General features: G+C 44.6%; 1 protein-coding gene across 1 annotated transcript in view; it reads right to left on the reverse strand.

The window, feature by feature from the left end:
• thsd7ab (thrombospondin, type I, domain containing 7Ab) overlaps positions 1 to 23,462 on the reverse strand; it is a 116,735-nt gene that overhangs the window by 12,449 nt on the left and 80,824 nt on the right. Inside the window, exons 15-26 of the mRNA XM_029503836.1 lie at positions 21,451 to 21,645; positions 20,287 to 20,423; positions 20,157 to 20,244; positions 12,650 to 12,828; positions 12,075 to 12,080; positions 11,507 to 11,640; positions 11,073 to 11,226; positions 9,731 to 9,872; positions 5,375 to 5,490; positions 4,674 to 4,791; positions 2,340 to 2,485; positions 970 to 1,144 (exon numbers count right to left, since the gene is read on the reverse strand). Of these exons, the coding sequence (XP_029359696.1) occupies positions 970 to 1,144; positions 2,340 to 2,485; positions 4,674 to 4,791; positions 5,375 to 5,490; positions 9,731 to 9,872; positions 11,073 to 11,226; positions 11,507 to 11,640; positions 12,075 to 12,080; positions 12,650 to 12,828; positions 20,157 to 20,244; positions 20,287 to 20,423; positions 21,451 to 21,645 (1,590 nt within the window). The remainder of the gene's footprint in view (positions 1 to 969; positions 1,145 to 2,339; positions 2,486 to 4,673; positions 4,792 to 5,374; positions 5,491 to 9,730; positions 9,873 to 11,072; positions 11,227 to 11,506; positions 11,641 to 12,074; positions 12,081 to 12,649; positions 12,829 to 20,156; positions 20,245 to 20,286; positions 20,424 to 21,450; positions 21,646 to 23,462) is intronic.

Below are 23,462 nucleotides of genomic sequence, written 5' to 3' on the forward strand. Positions count from 1 at the left end.
AACGCAGGCCCGTGAGGGAGTCTTTGGGCTGCTGCAGTGTGAGGTAAAAAGAAAATGGCTGCAGCACCTCGGCTGATTTATGTAAAAACTGGGAATAAATCACAAGCAAACTGCGGGAAAGTGTGCAAAGGCAAGAGTACGAGATGCAAATCTGCAAGTACACTACAGCGCAGCGTCTGTCGTGATTTAGACTCATTCCTACCCCGGCAGAGGAGAGGAAAGTGCTCTACGAGCTGCTACAGGCAATGAAATATAGAAGCTACCAGTAAATTTAATTCGCTTAAAAAAACAGCACAGCTATACAAACCAGCTGCCATAATGTAGTCCATTTATTCTGCCTCCAGGTGAGCTCCAACCTCTCACTTTAGAGGTCACAAACAGATACTGGGTGGTATTTGTTGGAGATAATAGAATCTATCTTGTGATAAAAGTATTTTTTGCAGTGCCTGCTGTGGGACATACAGTAAAATCAAGCGTGCGCTGTGCATTGCAGCGCGACGTCTGTGTCCTCCCGGCTGAACCTCCTGAGCTCCTCTGAAATGCAAAATATATTTACATTGGATGTTTTTTTTTTTCCTCCCATCTTTGTATAGTTCAGCGGAAACACACTGACCCAGCAGCTCAGGTAAACAACACGCTGTCAGCCGCTGTTTGTGTGCAGCTTATTCAGTGAAATTGTAAAATGATTGATTATTCTAAATGAATATTTATGAGGTAAAAATAAGCAAACTCTAATCACAGCTGAATTATATGAGCCTTGAATATCATACTTGGTATCTTTGAGTCTTGACGTCGTGTTTATATTGTGCCACTGCCTTTATATTTAATCTTCATCCCTACTGCAGACACACATGCCGGACCTATGACAGTGATGCACGCTCTTCCTATAATAACGCTGCCTCTGCAAGCAAAACAAACAAACAAAAAAGTCCACTAGCTGAACATTATTAGGAATATTATTATTCTTACCTGGACAGGGAAGGACACAGGCCTCCTTCAGGCTGATCTGCTTGTCCCCGTCGACGGCGAGCTCCAGGCTGCTGCACAGCTCCTCGTCCACCAGGCTGCTGTCGCCGTAGCTGGAGCCGTCGGACACGAAGCAGGACAGGTTCCTGTAGCGCATGCCGTGTCCGCACACCACGCTCTGACGGGACGGGAACACCACAGAAGAAGAGCAGAGGTGAATTACAGCTTTGGCTGGACGTTTGGTTCATCAGTCATTTTAATAATGAACCCAAAAGTCACATCATGTCTGAATGACAGTAAACGGAGTGCTGATAGATACCGACGAGGGTCTGAAACAGAAATTTGTGTAATTAAAGTTCACTGCCTTTCATATCATCCATTAACGCTGCAGTCTGGTACTGAAGGCAAACATGACGATCCCTCACTGATTTCTCATACTGAATCAATACCCATGCGGGAGTTCTTCCAGCTACATCTCGAGCTACATCTCCGAGCGCCCAGCATCAGAAACGTTACTGACCTCAACGTGTGCATGAAATCAGATCAGAGTCACAGTTCGGTGGACAGAGATGCAGCAGCAGATAGATCAGATAGATAGATTACAGTAACCTGGATGTTGCCAAAATAAATTGATTAATTCAAAGGATTTAAAGGACTGTGTGTTACTAAATCAATAACAAGACATCGTTAGCTGCTTCATTACTTGTGTAACACTTCAGAAGAAAGGACACCCGGAGCTGACAGTGGTTTATGTGATTCTTGGTTAATGGCTGATCTGTGAGCTATCCGTCTCCGTGTCTCTCGATCATTGGTGGACTTATTAGAGGCTTGATAGAGTTAACTGAGAGGAACAGATGATATAAATGAATCATTAAGGGCTCTCTTTCTTCCCATAAAACCACAACCACGCTTTTCACAGTTTTGCTTTATGTCACGAAGCAAGCCGGCACACTTCTTTAACAATCTGACCTGGTGGCACGAAAATGCAAAATGGAGTATAGATGCTGCCAAATGCCTTGGCAACGGCGTTGGATTGCAGTAATATATCAGCATTAAAGGTGCATTAGATTGATTTTTTTCATCCATCTTTCAAAATAAGTGTATGAGCAAGGATTTTATGAGGTTGTTCGTCAATACTAAAGACTCCATTATTATTTTATTTATTTATTTTTTTTTGTGCCAGATGCTGAGATTTTCTTCTTCTTCTTTTTTTTTTTTCCTCTTCAAAATCAACATTTCGGCTCAAACTCTCAAGTGCACTGACCTCACCTGAGCTGTCAAAATTTCATTTCATGTATCTGAAAGAGGTCAGTATGAGGATTAATATTTGACGTCCCGGGATTGAGGCGTAATATTGTGATTTATTGACTTACCTCCACCCGGCACTCGGACCAGGCGCTGTACTGCCAGCGGTAGCAGGGCCTGACGGGGCAGGGCTTCCACTGCTCCATCTGAGACGGGCAGGGCCGGCCGTCGCCCTGAGACGCCTGAACCACCGACCGCCGCCGCCACATCTTGCCTGGACCCAACACACAGGAAGTGACATCATTGGTACATTATGAATGATAATTTTCTCTTAATTTAAAGGTGATTTCATTAGAATCTGCCACGTTGAATTGTGTTTGCTGACATCTGAATGAACGCTCATGCTGTAAAAACAGCAACCACATCATGTTTCACTGGTATGATATGAAATAAAAGTCCAGGGACTTTTTTTTTTCCTTTCTGTGCTTTTAGAGATTTGGAACTCTGTGTTTTCTCTTCATTGATGGGACACATGCAGTGACCGTCGCAGTTTGAGCTCATAGAAGTCACCCTCAACTCGTTTTAGATGCATGTTTGTTTTGAATGCTTTAAATTAATCCTAGTGTGCACTCCACTTAACAGAGCAGTGTTTTCCAAATTGGCTGAAGTATGGCACTTTCTCTCCACCATCTTTGAGTGGTCTTTGATTTTTTTTCCCCCCTCGCCATCAATCAGCAAACGCACTTTAAATAAATCTAATAGATCACAGCAGCTCACACCTCAGAGATTGTTTGTTCTAAGTGCAGAATCGATGCTATGAGTTAACGAAAAAAAAAAACAAACACGTAAACACGCACAGACACACACCTTAAAATCTGACCTTACCAGCTTTTTTCATAGCCACCTCTCAGATCTAACAACCTTTTATTTGTTGCATATCCCCACTTTCATTTTCCCCCCGCCAGACCAGCAATCTGCTCACCTCAGAGTTCACCTCTGCCAACCTACAACACAGAGAAAACAAACCGGCCCTCCCAAACACACAAACCAGACAATCTAATATCCTTGTTCAAAGCTCAAAGCTCTCCCTCATACCTTAAAGAGCGGCAACGTTTGGATGCAATCTGAAACTGAGTGAACTGCTGGAGTACAGGGAGAGCTCTGTTCACTCTGGCTTTGGTAAAAACTGCCCCCCTCCCCTGGTTACAGACACGAACATGGGCCCCCACCCCCTGGACAAAAAGCTGAATGTGAAGTCTCCGGTTGTGACGTCGGTTCAAACGCCTCAGCTGGGTCACTCTGCCACAGCAGATTCAGGTATCGTGTCACTAAACAGTCGACGGCAGCCTGAGATGCACGCTGTGATTTTATTTTATTTTTTTAAGCAAAGCTGCTCTGTTGTTCTCATTTAAATAGCTTTAGTATTTTAAATGAGTATTACCGGAGCCTTGAGATGCAACACACAACACAACAATACACACAAAATTAAATGACTCTGATAAGGATCAGGATAAAAAAAAAAAGCTGTGTTACTGAGGCTTCATACTGATAATCTGGCTTTGGGATCTTCTGGCCTCTGGCTTTCAGGCCTGATCAATAACCCATCCATGTATGTACAACTGTGGTCTCCTGACACCTCCAAGCTTCACAAGCTCATGAACTCAGCACAGACACTGTCAATATGAAGTCGGTTTGTTTTTCTTTTCTTTCGGAACACTGCGGTGTTTTGTTTAAGAGAAGCTTTAAGGAGTGGGTTGCACTCATTGCCCGTCGGTCCTCTGAGCTGTAGCGGCTTTAACTCAAATAGAAATTAGCTGACAACATCATCATAACGATAATAAAACTCAAGTCTGCCTTCTTATGTAAACAGTGTAATTATCACCTGCTTGATGATGCACACAGTTGGACCTATTTCTCTTCGCTGGCTGTGTTCAGCTATTATCATCCTTTAGTTTAAGTACAAGATGATGCACGCTCTGTATCAGGTTGTTCGAACACTTCCCCAAAACTCTGCTACCTCCAGTAACTTTATGACCTCTCCTGGAGTTTCTGATTCAGAAAATCAGGTTTGAGCAATGTTTGGCTGCACAGCGTGAGTTTGTACTGACTAAACCAACAGCAGATCAGTGAGGCTTCAGATGGATCAGCACCAAGATTTAAAGCTGGAAGTGTTTGGCTATTTGCCCTCAAGAACAGGAAGTGATAAAGCTCAGTCTGGTTAATGCGACATAATCTTTTATGTCATATCCTAAAAGAAACCCATTTAGCTTTAAAGTAAAGATGTTTTATTATTTCTCCTGGAGCTTTTATTCTGAGTGCTTGTTTTTTACTTTACTTGTACTGCAATTTCATCTCATTAGTGCCCAACTAGATTTCAGCTTCGTCATCACTGAAAGACGCAGCTTCATGGAAGAACTGGTGAGTTCCTTCCTTCCAAGGTGACGAAGTGTTAAATGTCTTACCCTCCAGTCCGCAGGTCTGAGAGCACTCCGACCAGGTAGACCAGTCCGACAGCTGGCAGTTGACGGGACACTCGACCACGCAGGAGATGTTCATCTGCCACTTCTTCTCCAACTTCAGCTGCAGCACATTTAGGAAGACAAATGGATGCTTTGTGACACATGATCGAGTCATCCCCAACTTAAATGGTTCTGTCGTGGCAGCCGTCAATCCACGACTGCCGACTGCCAGACAGCAGCCTGACAGCAGCCTGACCCTCACTGAACCACAATTCCCAGAAGCCTTTGTTCTGGCAGGAGAAAGGCATCTGGCTGGCGGAGCTGGACTTTGGGAGCTGATGTGAAATCCATCCCGACACTGTGTTTTTGTGAATGAGCCAGATGATGAAATGGGCCAAGGGTTAAATAGCTGTGGGGACGGCTGTGCCACAGCCCGCCGGCTACAATTACAGGAGCCCAGACACATTATAAATGAATAAAACCCTCCGCCTGAAGCTTTGACAACAATCTCTGCATGGGAATACTTCTGAATATTTCATGTTGCTGAGGGCCTAATATCACGAGGCGGGTACAGTAATCTGTACCAATGATGGAGGTGATTAAGTCATTAAGAAAAACGAGTGTGTCAAACAAAGAAGGCACAAAAACGAAAAAATAAGGATAACACCAGACAAGACACTTGAGGAATTTTCCGCAGGCCTCACCTCCTCGCAGAATTTTATATCAACTGATTTGCCGTCGCTGCGAACGCAGTCCAGCATCCGGGTCTTGATGCCGCTCCCACACACAGCGTTGGGACTGAGCTGACATGTGCTCCAGTCTGAGGAGAAACAAAATATATTCACATTTACATTTTTGGCAGTAATGTTCATGCAACTGCCAAAATAAAGTAAACTCAGGGTGCTTGATACAACACTACAGAGATCCATTAGTGCCAAGCTGAAATACCAACAACACGGGCAATCCCCTGCGACGCAGTGTGGGTAATATTATTTATAAAGGATTACTACATAATGACGCAACTGCAGTCTTGTAGTGTTGGATACTGAGCATCATTAAGTTGATGCATTTGACTCCTGCGTGTTAAAGGCAGCGAAGGGACCGTACACAGAAGTCACACGGCGGTTTGTGGTTTCTCAGTTGGACTTGTGTTCGGCTTTCTGAGCTATGGCAGCCCTCACCCAGAGAATAATGAACAAGATCGCACTAGGAGAGGTTCAATAATTATGCAAGGGAACAATTAGCATCTATTTTCCATCAGTAATAATCCGGTTTCTGCGAATAATCAGTCAAAGTAAATGTCAGTGAAGAAGCCAGCGCGCTGTCATCTCTTCTGAGGTTCATCGGCACGACTCGAGGAAAAGCTCATTTTTCATCAAAGCAAACATCAGAGCTGTTTTGAAGTCTTTCGGGGCGATTCCAAATCAGATCTCGAGTCATTTGAGACATGTCTAAAGTCAAGTCTTAAATAACTTGCAAGTCAGGATGCAAATCTTTCAGGTATGAAAACTGACAACTAATATGGGACGGTGTTTCTTTTTCTGCGTGTCTTTATTTATTCAACCAGAACAACTTGAATGTTTTGGCTTTTAATTTCAGCTGAGTACACCGACACCGAGGACTCACTCAGTTCTAAGAATTCTGACTAAAACACAAATTAACAAACTTTTTTTTTTTTTGTGCCACTTAGGGAAATTAGTGGAAACTGAATGTCTCAGGCTGAGGAGATGATGCATTGATGTGGTGTGAGGATGTCACCTGACAGCCAGCTAAGACGTTAACACTGAGGGTATTGAGAAAAGCCTGATTAACACCTGAGCGTATGACTGAGCCAAATCATGACTCAGCAGCTGTGACAATCTGACAATGATGCAGATGGTGAGAGGGACCAAGAACTGGAAACTTTCAGGCTGGAAAACTGAAATAATGAGCTGAAACAAGCTAAATGCGCTAAAAACCTGAGGGGGGTTCTCACTACAATCAACCACATCATTATTTGATCCACTGTTCACAAAAATCTGCATTAAAGCAGCCAAATAACTCCAACTCAAGCTGCCTGGCTAATGTTAGCATACAAAATAAAGTGTGTGTGCAAAAACATTCTATTATTCATACTTAAGAAAAGTACTTGTATGAATCCAAACTATAAAAATCAAGATGAATGACAGGAATGGTTGAGCTCATCTCGGTTTTCTAGCTGTCAAGCAGCTGTTGAATCTGCAGCTATGTTTTATAGAACTACAGAACCCTCAGATGATGAGTGTTTCGCACCAGCTTGAACATCTCATAACTTCACCACACACAGCAAGTGTTTATTAGCTTTCGGCAGGCCGCTGCCGTTCATATTGCCGCCCTGGGTGCCAGCCTTCAGTCGGGAGGCGGGTTGAGCGGGAGCTAAGGTTTCGGTGGGGAGCAGCGAGGGGAAGGAGAGGAAGTCATACAAGTTACAGGCAGAAAGCATTTCGCTGGCGTTCTGCTTCTGCAGTCAGGTGTATTTTCAGTCAAAGTGGGAACAAAACGTGAGGAGAGGCTGTTCTTGAAGCTGTGGAGTGTCAGCTCGTTACGCTCTGCGGCGCCACGTTGCCCTTTGTTACTTCCACAATGCTAATTTTACAATATGTGTCTGGATTTTGGAAAATTAGCAGATTTTGCATTGACGCTCTGCAACTTTATCGTATTAATTACCAACTGCTCTGCTGACATAAACAAAATCTTCACTCCTTCACGACACCGTATCTGGAGAGATGGTTCAGGACAAGCAGACGTGTCCTGCATGCAAACCGACCACCGGAGGCTCCAGGATGAGTCAGCATGCCGTGTACTTTCTGTACTGTGATGGTGACTTCAGCTCATTACCTTGCTTGATACCCCCCCACAGACACACACACACACACACACACACACACACACACACTCCTCCTCCTTCTGCCACCGCCTTTCGATAATCAGCCTGTGTGTTTCCATTGCTGTCTGTCAGGGTCAGAATCTTGAACAGCGTCCGGAAGTGGGAATCACCGTCAACGACAGATGATTACTTTTTCAGCACAGAGGTCATCGGAGGTTTTCCAAAACTGCTCACTTAAATCCAATAACTGCGGCTGCCATCAGTGTCCTTTCATGCTGGCATCATTAGTAAGCTGCGTGGGCAGGCAGACAGATTTAAGTTTCTGCTTCTGAAAAGTAACTGGGATTTAGAAAGCAGCATCACTACAAGTTTTATTCTCTAAACCTCAGCCGGATATTTCAGAGCTGTGAGAGGCTGAACATCAACCCCCCTCCTCCTCCTCTCCATCCTGAAAAAAATATATAATTTCTCTGAAGTAAATAGACTACATTTTATTCCAGACTTGAGTGCAAATACCTTTGAAACCACAATATGCATGCTGAAAAAAAAAAAAAAAAAAAAAAAACCCACAACAACAACAACAACAACAACACAAATAAAAACCCCTGTGTGTAACATGGAGGCTGAGGTATCACTCATAAAGTGTGCCCTCCGCTGACAGAGATGAGTGGCTGTTTTTAGCTACAGCAAACTCGTTTGCAAGCTCGACTCTGGGAATTGTGTCTCCTTCTGCCGGGGAGCTTTGTGGGACTCTGGGGACTGAAAATAGGGAGATTGCAACAAGAAAGAGCGACAGTAAGAGACTGAGAGAAAGGCGGCGAGAAACGCTGCAGGAAGGAGCAGCTTGGATGGTCTCGGCATCAACTATGAGAAAAAGAAAAGAGTTCTTTACCCAATAATAATCTCTGCTCCTATATTATGTACACACACCTTGGGAAGCCTGTTTGCTGCTGTGAACCCAGCAGTGAGGATTATATGTCACATCTCCGGGTGTAACAACACAAAAGGAAGACAGGAGAGGGCGTGTGAATATGAGGCGGCGGCAACGAATCCGACGCGATAAAAATTTCAGCAAGTGAAAATTTAGGAAAGCTGCCAATCTGTTTTTCTGTTTATTTTCACTGAAATAGTTTGTTACAGTTTCCAGCAGAAACCTCTGTGACACGTGATATCCTGCAGATTAGAGAGCGGAGCTCTGAAAAGCCTGCGAGAGCAAATCTCTGAGTAGCTCCGCGGAAATCCTTCTGATTAAAGTGAATCAAAAATGTTCTCTTCTCTGCAATCACCACAGACGAAGGCACTTAACCCGCAGCGGCCAGCAGTCAAATGTTTCACTTCCACCTGACATCGTTCAGGTTTTAAAGGTCCCACATAAGAAACTTCTCAGATCTTTTATTTGAAGTGTTCGGAAAAGAAGATATTGTGGTTTTGAGAAGTAAAAACCGTCTCAGGGTAGCGTGACATCTCCTCCCTGGGGCTTCTTCAGTGCACCAATCAGAAGAGAGGATCTAAACTTTTTCTGCGTGATTAAATACAACTATTGCTGGTGACATCACAAAGATAAAGTCCTGGTTAAAGGATGGTTTTAAGATTCAGTTTCTGTCTTTAGAGTCTAGACCTGATTTATAATCAACCTTTATACAAAATGGAACCTTTAATGGTTGTAGTTGCAGGTATCTGCAGAAAAAAAACTCAGCTCAGCAAAAACAACAACAAAATAAATTACAAACAAAAAATGTGATCAGAGACGAGTTTTGCAAAGAGCCATTGTGAGCTGCTCAAAAGGACTTCATTAACATCATCCCATCATTCCAAAACAAGACGTCTGATAAAACCTCACAAGGTTTGCAATTATCTGCCTTGAGGAAACAAAACTGATGAGGCTGTTGAAAACAGCAACAGATAAGTCAGTTATTGATTCCTTGTCTTGACATTAAACAGACAAGATATTTTGCTCTCAACGGAGCTGTGTTTGCAATCATGATCAGAGCGTTTTCAAAGCCCCCCAAAAGAGCTGCTGTTATTTTTTCCTTTTTGTGCATCCGATATTTGATTAAAGCTGAAACTTCTTCACCTGAAACACTCACAGCAGCTGCTCCAACATCTGCTCCATTCACAATCCAAACATGCCCAGCAGCAAACTCTTTCTGGGACGTAGTTGCAGTTTAGTTCAATTCACAGTGATGAAGGCACAGAGATGGGGGGGTTCCTTTACCTGTGATGTTGTAGAAGTAGTTGAAACAGTTGAGGTTCAGGCTGCAGGGCTCCCTGTCCGTCGTGTCCGGACACTGCCTCCCCACGCTGGGCGACCGGAGGGTGTACGCCGTCCGCAGCCGTGTGTTGGTCCTGGTGCAGGGCTGAAAGGAAGACTGACCGTCAGAATCTGGAGCTTTTGGGATTAGGCTGCTCTTATTGCAGAGCCATACTTGAGTCCAGACAGATCCCTGGAAGCCCCTGCCGCGCTGATTCCCACATTTAGAGAACATTAAAGCTGATAACTGAATTTGCAGAGTCTGGATTGTTTCCCAGCTCATTGAGTCACTGCTCATGCACAGGCCTCGGGATTCCCAGTCAATGGAATGTGATTTTCCCACCATTGGGAAACGACAGGATGGCTGAAATGGAAACTGTGTCGTAAATGTTAACCCAGCAGATTTTACACCCTCACTACTTGCTCAAAAGAGAGTTGGAAGGGAGGAAATGACAGCCTTTGAATAACTCCATCGCTGGCAGGATAAATAAAACATGCACGAGGCTCCGCTGGTGCCGCTGCAGACTACATGTCGAGATTTGAATTGTTGGAAGTCTTTGTGTCAAGCACTTTGGGAGAGAATGGGATGTGATTAACAATGGTCGGGATGATGTTGCGAGAACAGCAGGTAAAACCAGAGCTGTTAAAAAGGCTTTTAACCGCGAATCGGAGGTGTCAAGGATGGAGGAGCTGAACAGGACATTCTGACACCGTCTTGTTTTTTTTGTTTTTTTTTTAAGTGAGAATGAAGATTAAGTAGCCGGGTTGTGTTTCTTTACAAATCACAATTTGCAAGCATATTATTGCATTATAAATGCAGAGTTGGAAAAGGATCATTACAGAGCTTATAAATCAATATTTCTCTGAAACGTTTTCATAATATGTAGCAGTTTGCAAAGTTTAATTAAAAACAGGCAGATTTGCGTGTTTTTTGTGTGTAAATGTAAATTTGGAAACCTGCTCAAGAGTCTTTATCATAAATCATCTTCCTTCCCTGCTGAATACACAGCGAGTACACTGTAATATTGGTGATGTATAAGCCATTTTCCTCCTGCTTTCTAGTTCATATATCTTTTTTATTCCTCCTTGGTGGACGAGAAATAACCCGTTGACAAAGACTCAGTCACTGCTCACGATAATACAGTGCGGCTACACTTTGAATTCCTTGAGCCACAGAGAAAACGTTTCTGACAGGAAGAAGATATCAAGATAAATCTCAGCGGGCTTCACAGAAGTCTGACGTTCCCGTATCTCCTCTGTGTCAGACAGCCGAGCTGCCGCTTTCTGATCCGGGTTCAGTTCTCACCAGGCTGCAGCGGCCCCAGGGCCCCCAGTCGTTAAGAACGCAGTCCTCGGGGCAGGGCAGCCGGCTCTCTCTGGCCCCCAGGGGCATCTCCTCTGGGTCACACAGGTAGTCCTCTACGGCCTCCGACGGCCCGTCTATGGTGTTCAGCATGCACCTGTGGGATCGGCGGAAAGTCACACTGAAGCTGCACACAAGATAACAAAATTCCTGCCGTGGTTCGCTCAGTACGAAGGATCAGAGCAGAAGAAACACAGAACTTTACACGCTTTAGTCATTATCCTGCTTTAAAGGCTGGATGTGGGATGTTTCTTTAAGATGACATTGTAGAGGAAGACGTTTTAAAAAATGAATATTGCTGGAATTTGATAAATTGATAGATATTTGTTTCCTTTTCTGCTGACTAATAGTTACAGAACATAAATATTGCCGGATACCTGACTTTTCGGGTCTGAACGCCCTCGCCACAGTTTTCTTTCAGGTCCACGTTGCTGACCTTCCACACGCTCCACGGTTCAGCCACCCAAACGTACTGATTGCAGTCGCTCTGACAAGGCACCACCTCGTACACCTGAGGAGAGAAGAGCCTTTTTCATGTTCCAACCACTTTTAAATGGATCTGATGGGGCATGTTCTCACAGCAGGATAAACCCTGATGGGGGGTCTTAATGACGATCTCTATCATGAACAGGAAAAGAAAAGGTGGCCTCCACAAATCATATTTTTCTAGGTTTTTTTTTTTTTTTTCCCTGAGCTGTGCAGCCCCGTCAGCAAAGTTTTGCCTAAAGTGAAGCGATTCAGCTCTCTGAGGTTTAACTCAGCCGATGGGATTATTTCTGCCCCTGAGAAATGTCTGCAGAAATAAAACTCCCATCTGCAGCGGCGCCTTATTTACTTACAGTGAGCTTATTGTGACTGTGTACATGTATCTGTCAGTGACCCGCTGACATGTGTGACTCTTAACATCTGTGACTACATTACAAACAGCAGAAAAGCAGCTCTTACCTGGGCCTGTGGCAGTGAGTCATATCCAGTGGGCATCGGGGTGGATTAAAAAGAGACAGATGGATTAATGAGCACATGCCAACTGTTCACATAGTGCACAACCAATGATTAATGCAACATTCAAGAGGACATAATCAGAAAGGCCTCTGGCATAAATACCTGCGTGAACACACACACACTCGGGCAGGTTAACATCAGCACCACCCTAATCTGAATCTGATAGTACTCTTCGGCAAATCGTGAAAACCTGAAGGAGTGAACTGCCTCATGTTGGGGCATTAATGCGCTGGATCCATTTATAGCACCATTCGCTTATCATAGTGATGCTGCTCAGCGAAAACAAAAAAAAAAAAAAAAAATGGGTGCAGCAATAATGAGGGGAAGGTAAAGCAAAGCTCTGCAGCGTCAGGCTAATTATTCATTAATAATTAATTTCATTCTCTCTCTGTTTCCTCCGCCCGAGCTGGATATGTATAATATGCATTACTCTTGTAATAAGTATAAAGATATTGTTCCACGGTTCATAAATATTCAAGGAGACCAGCTCCAGGCTCCTGCTCGGGCTCCAGCTTGACCTGGTTGATGTGGTCCAGTTTGGGACACGGCCGGCCGCCGTTGTACGGCTTCTCTCGGAGCCACTTGGAACGAACTTTGACCCCGCTGCCGCAGGACTTGCTGCAGCGCGACCAGTTGGACCATTCGCTCAGCTTGCAGTCCGAGGGACACGGGATGATGCATGCCTCCTCGATGTAACCTGAAAGGAGGGGAAGGGTTAAACTGAAATCCAAAACAAATCTTTACGGAGGCGATTCTGCGACCTGTAAACTGAAGGGTGAGGTGCAAACAGCCGTCAGAAGAAAATGAGACTTTTAAAACTATTTCTATGAATATTTAGAGAAGAGAGTCATTAATTCAGATGGAAGAGGCATTCACCAGAAAATTGATTCATGGGAAATTACTTTTGAAATCAAACCTCTCTTCTCTCTTCTCCCCACAAGCAGCCTCACAGGTTGAGAACGACTCTTTTAGCAGAAAAAAAACACAGCCGGGGCCCGAGGTTCTCGATTCCCTGAGAAGGATCTTGTTTTTCTTTACCCTCAATGAAACCACATTTGTCCCAAGTCCCACAGCTCCGTTTGTCTTTTCAATCTAACATGAGACCATTAAAGTTCAAGAACCGTTTAAAAGCTACACAGGGGGAAACACCCAGCACTGAGAGCGCAGAGGCCCATAAACTGATACTTCACAAGCTAATCTGAATGCTCGTATTGATTTTCAGCCCGGTGGAATGAAAGCCGCTCATGTTCAATCAAAGGCTCGTTTTCATGGTCTGTTACAAAAGTCCAAAAATACAGCAAGGCAGTGGTTAAGTCGTGCAACAAGCTCCATCATTTGAATGTCCACAGTGTGGGGGAGTTAACTGTTACTTTGCAGTCTTTGTTTTCCCATCGCTGGGCTGCGATTTTTTTATTTTCTGCCAGAACACAGCGGTCAAATGTGCTGAAAGAGATTATTCTCCTGAACTTTTGGCTTCGTACATTACACCGTTTTTCCACACTTTTTTTCCCCCCACTTATCCAAAGAGAAAGCAAGGGAGAGTTCAGAGCCCCATTTGTTTTTTCAGGCTTATGTAACAGCCCCGGCCTGTAAACCAGTTAATCCTTTGATTAAAAAAATCAATGAGGTGACCTGAGGAGCTGCCTTGCCTAGGCTCTGTTACACTGCTTTGCGTTACGCTGGGGGAGACATGCGACTCGGGACTGACTGACGAGTCTGCTGTAAACAAACTTCCAAACGTTTTTAGAGGTTTCCCATATTGCCCACTCGGTCCTTACGGAGTATTTTTCTCACTTTATTTAACCTGGAAAAGGCTCGCTGAGTGCATATGTTCCTGTGTGGCACCATCATGCTTCACACTGACATAATGAGCTGCCAGGTACAACAACACACATCCAGCGCTGGCCGCTGAGAGCTCTGCTGGAGCAAATGGAGGATAACTAGAGGGGAGAATGGCAGTCATTCATATTCTTTGTGCAGGACTTCTGAGTTTGTCCCGTACCTGATTGGAACAAGTGACGGCTCAGTCCCAAAGCTGAGTCAGGCCATGTTCAGACCTGAAATAGCGCTGCAATAAGAGAGAAAAATAACCCTTGCAGCTCTGTTGGTGTGGCTGTGTTGCAAGAGAAGCTGTGGAGAAGATGGAAAAACCATCTAAGTCCAGTTGAAGTTATAAATCCAGACACAAACGACTAATAAAGCAAGCACACAGGAACAGTGAGCTCGCGGAAAGACGAGTTTATCCTTGATGACAACAGCTTTAAACCATTTATGTTGCAAAGCAATCAATCCAGATCGGGCGCTAAGTCCGCGACGCTACAACCCTGACTAAAGCGGAGTCAAACCAGACGCAAGAGTCGCACACTATTTTTTATTTCCAGTTAATAGGATAAACAATGACCCGTGGGAACAGAACTGGGGTGTCACTGCTGCTGATCCTGGCTGCAATATGTGAGGGGGAGTTATAGGATGTGTTCTTCAAGGCCAGCCAGCAGGTATTATGGCTGTTATGAGAATGATTGATGGTGGTAGTATCCAACGAAACAGAGATGGAATATCTTTTCTGTGGTTTAATCTAATTTAATGAATGTTTCTGCTGACACACCACCCCCCCCCACCCCCCCGCCTTGATCTGACTGAAATCAAAGGGGGTTGTGATCAGTTTCAGCCTTCTCGTTGGTAGATGGATTGATCTGATGACTTTAGCTCTGTCAGAAGAGAGTGTGAAGCCCGAGAGAAAAATCCAGGGTTTGTTTTACTCAAGCCAGAAAGGTTTATATATATATATATATATATAGAAATATACAAACAAAAACAAACAAAGCAAATTTGAACTGGCAGCTGGATGTTTGCCATTCCTCTGCAGCTACACACATTATTACAACAGACTGTTGTGATGCCGTGCGAGCACTAATTTGGACCGTGGTTGTTTGTCACAGAGGACTTGAGACTGACTCTGTCAATCTGGAGACCAAAACCGCACACGTGCTCCGATGTGTCCTTAAATGTTTCCTTTCTGCTGCCCGCTTTCATCTCCTGATGGCTGCTCCTGAAGGTGGCAACATCCCGCTCAAAGCCACTTGGGGAAGATGGATGGCTGGAGTTTAAACATGGAGCTTCAACTTGGCTCAGCCGAAGAGGACAGTTGAAGGGTGATCCGGTCGCCCACTCTGCAGGCCCGGAGCTCAGCGGTAAGATGAACTGCAAGCTAATATGATTATAAAATAAAACGTCTGCTTAATCCAGTCAAGACCAGAGTCCTGGCAGCTCTTTGGCGCCAACTAAATATGCAGTGACAGCCACACGCACACACACTCCTGACTGACCTCCTTACACTCCTCTGGCCTTAGGTCCGGAACAACATCTCGACATCAAGACCTCGCTGAGTTCAGCGTAAGCTCTGAAATTGGCTTCATCACCTCTGACCTCCTACTCTGGGGCCACATAGTTCACAGAGGCACATCAGGTTGCAATCCACTTTTATTCCAACTGATATGAACTTGTTTGGCGTCTCGGAGAGCTTTCTGGGACAGGTCCTGGTATGAGGCCACCTCAGGTGCCATTAGGAGTCAAGCTGCAGCCTGGCACAGACTCCTGCTGTCGCTGTCAGGAGGCTGCCCCAACAACAACAACAGCAGCACTGCCCGGCCAATTATTGAACCTCTCAGTGACAAATGGGATACATGCTGAGGAAGCTCTGCTAGTAAACAAGCTTAACACGAACAGCCGAGATCAATCAACTTTATGCTTATGAGGTAATTTTGCACTCAAGAAATCGGACAAAATCTACCTCGTTTCATGAGACTGCATGTCAACGCCACCGCTGTCGTGAACATGGTAGCTACGCTGCTATTGTGCGTCCCTCAATCTTCTCTCTTGGCACACGCAGGCGCGCACTGGCAATGTTGGCATAACATTTAAACCCGAAGGGGATAAACTGATGCAGAAACAGAAGACAACCACTTAATGCGGCAAAATACAAAAAGTGTAAAAGATTGATCACTTGCAGGGATCCATTTGCTAAATTCCCTGAAGCTCCATAACTTCCTGGAATCCTGGGCATCGTTCCCAGAAACTTTTTAAACTCACATAGTCATATTTTTCAATTTATTCATTTTTTTTCTGCAGCAGTTGCTCTGATAAGTGGGATTGTATAAAAACAGTTTCGGCTCCTGTGGTTAAGGACCTGGATGGGCCCTAATGTGAGACATTGCAGGTTATGACTAATGTGCAAGTTTCTTTTTAACCCATGTTTTTATTTTGGCTTCATAAACTGTACGACACTTATAAGCTTCCGTCCCACAAATTTCTTCAGTAAAATAATTAGACAAACTTACAAACACAAAATGCAGGAGAAGTTCTCTCAGTAGACTGCCGGACTTCGGTTTACACCCACAGCAGTGAATAATATGACTCAGTCTCTTTTATGCACTCCCAAGGACCTGCTAGCCTCCAGGGCCCCTGGTGCACACCGAGGAGATGCTGATTGTACACCCAGCCAGAATGTGGACTGAAAATTTCATCCGCTCGATGGGTGGTTGTGCCCGAGAAGCTTAACGTGAACCCTTTGGCTCCAGGAATCCAACACGACTGCCTGATTTTTGACCTGTTACGCCACCAGCACAATCATCTCCATGGCAATGAGGCGGCCTGATCCCTGGGAGCTCTGAAAGTAACTCTGTTCAGGCCGGAGCACTGAAGAAGAAGAGGAGGAGGAGGAAGAGGAGTCACCAAAGGACAGATGGGCCCTTTTCTGTACACGACTAACCTCATCAGGCACTGACCTTTGACCTCAGACACTGACGGCACACTGCTAACATGTGGCAACACTCAAAATGGGAAAAACCCAATTGTACCTCACAGGCATTTCTCTTGTTACTGCACAGAGTCTGCTCAGCAACATCTTGACCTGAAGTCTGGTGACACAGTGACAGCCCCCACACCCCTCCGCCACATCCTGCTGCGACCAGGCCGACCGAGCCGTCCTCCAGGATTAAGTCACAGTAAAGGTCAAAGCATCATGGGTAGCTTACAGGCATTGATTTACTATAAAATACTATTGAAATACTATAGCTGAGTATTGTCAAATATATATGACGGGGCGGACGTCCCTGACTGAACTGTGCTTGTTGTGTCATAATGTTTTGTTAAACACTCACTCATACATATCACTGGGTGGTTCCAATCATGTTCTGCGGTGTAGCAATGTTTTGTTGTTTTTAATAATTATAGCTTTCGGATAACAGTCTTTTTTAAAAATACTTTTTGAAGTATTATAGTTATGTTTTTGTGCTGAATAGTTATTTTATCTGGAGTCAAGTAGCTGCATTATTCATAATCGCTCCATTGTGCACATTTCCACCTGTGGGACAATAAAGCTTGAACTGGGGGGGAGGAAACAGCAGAAATAATCATGTAGTGGTTATTCTGACAGATATGGCAATTCTGTAAGTCATAAGTTAGTCGGAATGGTTATTTTTGCGTTATATTCGTACATTTGCCGACATCTAGGGAACAGGATTTCGGCCAGAACTCCTCTCTAAAACCATAAAACGGTCTCTTGTGACACTTTTTACTTTTGTCAAAAAAGTGCTCATGAAATCTGGATAATGAGCTCGACCAGACTGCAGTCTCCATAATATAGAAACCAATTGTTCAGCTCTAACTGGAACTGATGTGTTTCATCGCTAGTTCTGTAATTTTGTTAAGGACATTTTACCCTTTCCATGAATACATCTGTGCAGAGGCATCATTTTTGAAAACCGACTGATGAAAACTGTGCCAGCTTGGACATTTTCAGTCCCTGCCTTGAAGTGGAGGTCTGCTGATTGAGCTTGAGTCTGCAGCTGTCTCTGTCTCAGCCTCAGTTACGTTCAACATGACAACATGACTACATTTTCTTAAGGTTGACTGCACTGCTGAGAACTAACAGAATGAGCAATTTTCACCAGGCGATTTAAACTTTCACCATTTAGAAGGTTTAAAACACTCCAAAATCCCTATAAAATGAATATTTCTCTGAACTTTACAATCCAAAAATTGCATTTTGTTTCATCTTTGTTAACTCAAGTGGCACTCTGGAACATTCACTGTTATCTTCCCCTCAAATTCACGCTCTCTCTCTCTCTCTCTCTCTCATACAGGAAGGAAGCAGTCTGAGAAATAAGCAGCACCACAGAGCTTTTAATGAGAACCCCCCCCCCCCCGTTGATGTGGAGCTCAGAGATAACGGGGGCACAGTTCGCCTGATTGACATCGATGCCGAGAGCTTTGTCTTAGCAGCAGAGTCATGGAAGGACCACGTCTCATCCTTGATGGGATGATGAGAGAATGGGACTGAAAATGAAGGAGAGAGTGACTGAGTGTGTGTGTGTGTGTGTGTGTGTGTGTGTGTGTGTGTGTCGGGGGGGGATAAAAAAAGAGCTTTAATATCTTTGAGGTTTTACATGTACTCAAGCCAAACCCTCATGAATGTGTTTTTGTCTTCCTGTGCACCTCAAGGAACATTTCTGTCTTGGTTTTGTTTTTTCTAAGCTCAATGATGCTTGAAGATGAATGCACACACATGCACTCACAAAGACTCACATAGGTGTAAAAATACACAAGAGCTGACATGTCACACACACAAGCGTGCACGGTGCCCGTCTTTACGATGTGCTCTTGTCACACCCACACTCAGATTAGCTAACGCATATCTGAATCTGTGACTCACACAAGGCGACTAAAACCATGTTTATAAATGCACAACACTGATGTATTCATTTGAACATCTCCCGCATTCTATTTCACAGCAATTTCACAACGAGTTTCTGAGCCCAGATTCTTTGCTTGAAGTATTTTGGATCTAAGATAAGACCTTATGACGAGGAGACAAATGATTCCGACAGGAATGTGCTGGAAAAAGGTTTCCTTATGTGAGACTGGCTGCCCTGAATGAGTCGCCGGCCTCGGTGGGAGGGGCCGGCGACATGAGCACAAACTAACTCTTTCACTTGTCATGAATATTTAACAGAACAAAAAGTTCTCCTTGCATCTGCCGCTACAGTACATTTCTCACCTGAAACTGAGACGTTAAGGCTGGAGAGCCGAAGAAGATCTGATTCGCTACAAAATGTTCTGGATCCAAGACGTCCATTTCTTCTTTGCCATGGAAGGTAAAAATGTCTGCTCGCCCAAACTTTTTCCTCACTGGCTTGGCCTTTACGCGGCCAAACAGATTTAGTCCAATTTGTCCAAGCCAAATCAACAGCACTGTCTCCTTCCAGACACACAGTCTCCAGCTGAATAATTCATGTAACACACTGTCACCAGTTTTCTGGGACGGTTTCTTCATCAGAAAGCAAATTCAGCATAAAAACCTGATTACTTACTTTGTTTATGCACACATTTGAAAATCCACCTGATTGTGATGGGGGGCCGTAAAGCCTAATCCACCAGGTAAATGCTTGGGGCCCCGGATGGGAACGAAGGCCCCTCCTGATGGCCCCTCAAATTTTACAATGACTGTTAACTATAAACCCCAGGTTGCAGCGTCCACTATCAGCCGCTGGTTTTGTTAAGCTAAGCTAACCACCATTTTGACTTGAATGACTCAGTATCTCAGTTCCTTTGTAGGCGTTTGTGCCAAACTCTTAAGGAGCAGCAACAAATCTGTGTTTGTCTGAGGAAATTCAACCGCTTCCCCCCATGAGCTTGTGCCACCCGAGCCGATGGAGAACTGCATTTAAATCCTTAGTAAGATGTCATCAAATAGGACAGTCATTTCTGCAGCTGTGGTTAAATCCCTAAACCATGAGAGGGTGTTAAACAAATGATACCATACACCATTTTCAGCACTGAGGGAGTCTTCTAAATACAGAGTGTGTGTGTGTGTGTGTGTTTATTTTTGTGTTTAATCTTCTACAGCTCTGAGCCACGCAAACAAAAATGTATTTACCTCCATGATAGTGCGGTGGCGGCTCAGAGGGGGAGATGTCAAAACTTGAACAAATAAAAATAACCCCGGCAGTGACAAACGGGCCCCACCGTGACTGTTGCAGCGCGACGTCTCCACCAGCCTGTTGTCCTGGTCGTAACACACCATGGCCTGGTAGCGGTAGCCCTGTCCGCACTCCTTGATGTCCCCCTGCACCTTCATCCCCAGGACGCTCTCCACTCGGCCTCCTTCGGGCAGGATGCAGTCGGACCAGTTCCCCACCGGCTGGGCGTTGTACTTGTCACAGGGGCAGTACTGGGTCTCGCTCAGAGGGTACATTTGTGTGTTCTTGCACTTGTCTTTCTTCTTGCTCCTCCCTAAGCAGTGGAGAGGAACAGAGATGAGCTCAAACGGCTGAGGACTGACACAGGTCTCACATTCCTTATCCAGACATGCCAATATTGTTGATTGATAGAGAGAAACTTTTTGTTTTTACTGTGGCAATCTATCATCAGGAGTCGTTTCCAAACAAATAAGTAAACGTGGCATCGTTACCTGCAGCGTCTCAATCAAGCAGTTCTTTTTTGTTGTTTTTGTTTTTTTGCATTAAATTCATTCTTGCCCAGAGCTGACAGATTCATCTGACTACGTCACTGCTGTATGCTAAACGCTCTCTCAGTAAAGGTCATATGGATCAAGAGGCGGCTGAGGACCGCGTGTTTTGCTCCCCTGAATTTCGATTGTCTTTAGAATTGAGCTCGGATTAATACGATGGTTTGAGGATACCGATTTATTTTTTTTCCACTCGTAAAAGGATCTGAGGTTACTGACCAACGTCTAAGATATGATGATAACTCTTGCCAAATGTAGCTGCAGGATTATGGATAAAACCTCTAAATCTGTGCTCTCTCCTTTCTGATTTAAGCCTTCGCACCTCTTCAAAGAGTCTTTATGTGCCTCACTTGACCTTGCGGCTTTGTGTTTCGTTGAGTGGGTCAAAAGATGCTCAGCGCTCACATGAAGGCCATTTGCTGGCACTTTCTCTCTGTCTGAGGTTGACTTCTGAACCCCAAGCAGCATCTTCTGGAGGTGCATCAATGCCTTGCACCACTATCGTCACTCCTGTTTGCTCTCCAGGGACATACTGATGGTTAACAAAGGCTGAAGAATAATTCCATATTAGTGGCCTTAATCCCACTGGAGCATTTAACTGGGACTAACTATGCGAACAGATTTACGACCTTGTGTTTCACTTTACTGCTCTTGGAGTGCTGCCCGCCAACGTTAGCCACCCCAAACTGCCTTCTGCCTCATGAACACTTAAACTACAGTGCAAATAAGCTTGTCTGAAAAGAGTTGACAACAGCAGCCCATTGTGCGCGTTGTGCCACTCTCTGTGCTCACCTATCAATGCCCTCTTTCTGGTGCGGACCCCAACGCAGTCAGCTGTGCAGGACGAGAACTTGGACCAGTTGGTCAGCTGGCAGTCATCCTGGCAGGGGAGCTGACAGCTCTGAGTGATGGCAGGCATGGCCTTGGCGAATTTCAGACACTCGCTGATGTCGGCCTGCGTCCCGTCCAGCTGGCGACAGGACACAGCTGGAAGAATTAGAGGAAGTCGTGTCAAAAAGGCTCCATTAGCACGTTCAGGCCGTGACATAGTTTGACGCTGACTGCTACAGCTGAGTGATTGATTATCAACCAAGACAAAGACTGATTAAGTCGGCGCACTACAATGGTGGAAATGTATCAACTCAAAGTCTGAACATGCCGTCAAAGCATCATGTACTTTAATTCATCTGTTTTGTGTGCAATAATAAAACAATATGAGCCATTCTGCACATACAGACTCTTCCTTTCAGCAGTTTGGGACCTTTTGCTGACTGAAATAGTTTGACATTTTCTGTAAAATTAGCTTTCAAATAGAGACCACTCTTATATCTCTCTGATAATAAGATATCATCTTCAGGAGCTGGTTTGCAAAGGTCAGAAGGGCCAATGCTGACTTATTTAATAGTCTAGCACACATTGCTCCATGAAAGCAGGAAGGGTAAGATATGACATTTTAATTATTGAGCTACTTGGTAGATTTGGCACCTTTGAGCAGAGCGGGGTTAGCTGTTTTTTATGCTAAGCTAAGCTAACTGTCTACTGAATTCAGTATTAAATAGACAGATAAAGAAGTGATATCAGTTGCCTCATCGGACTCTGGCTAAGCAAATAAAAAGTCATACGCTTCTAACTCTTCCTCTCCTAATTCACAACATTGAATTTTCTTTCGCATTTCTGGTGCTCTGTTAATTCATTATTGCACCGACATGAATCCAGTGATAGCACTTGATTTTAGATGAAGTTCCCCACGAGCCACAGTGCATCTGTTTTCCCAGGCTCCCCGTGACAAATACAATTACTTTGATATGTAAAATTGTTGTAGTGCCCCTTTATGTGCCTCCCTCCTGGTGAGCTATGCAACATCAAATAAAGATTTAGGGACGGGAACGAAGGAGTTAATGAAAAATAGATCAGAACCGTACTCTTGGCTCTCACGAGGGGCTAAATAACAATTATGAGCAGAACAGAGACAAATGCATTTGTTTTGAAGCCCACGAGTCAGTTCCCCCTGCCTTGCATCATCCCCGTCTTTGTTCTATCAATTAAGGGTATTACTTATGTTGCTGCAGTATTTCATTTTCTTGTGATGCAGACGTCGTGCGTTGGGGCTGTACCTTCACGGAAAAATCAGTGCCCGAGCACATCGCTCGTGGTCTGGAAAGTGTGCGTCAGATGGTGTGCAAGGTGAGAGGATGGATTTATTTTTTATTTCTCTCTTTGCGGAAAATCTCCGTCCTGGTAAGCAGCAGAGAACGCAGAGCAGAAAAGACAAGTGTGTCTCGGCGAAGTGATATCTGCCGTTTACGAGTGTCAGAGGTGTGAAAACAAGTGCAGGAGGGTGCAGACATCGGGTGTCACATGGTGTTAAATCAGAGAAGAGATCTGGAACAGCACAGCAAAGAGTCGGAGCCCCCTTTAGAAAGAAATCCTGCCATGTTCCCGGCCCTTCCCAACAGCAGCAGCATCTCTCTGAGTCCCACCGGTGGCCTTTCGCTGCACGTCATCATACGTCTCTCTCCCCAAGGCCCAAAAAATGAAAAAGAAAGAAAGAAACAAAGAAAAGAAAAAAGTCCTCTCGTTATGCCGAGAGGAATTTTTGGTCTGTTTACTCTAACCCAAATAAATCTGCTGATATAACAGTTAAGCTCTCATGCTGTTCCAGACATACAACACAACAGTGTCGGTGTCTGTCTCTCAATCCGGCTCTGTTTCCTGCTCAGCCGGCATCTTAAAGACCAAACAACCACCTTTCTGTGGAGCGTGCACCTGTACAGCTTAAACAAAATAAAGGTACAGCATTCCCG

This window comes from Echeneis naucrates, chromosome 6 (assembly GCF_900963305.1).
Source record: "Echeneis naucrates chromosome 6, fEcheNa1.1, whole genome shotgun sequence".
Taxonomy (NCBI): domain Eukaryota; kingdom Metazoa; phylum Chordata; class Actinopteri; order Carangiformes; family Echeneidae; genus Echeneis; species Echeneis naucrates.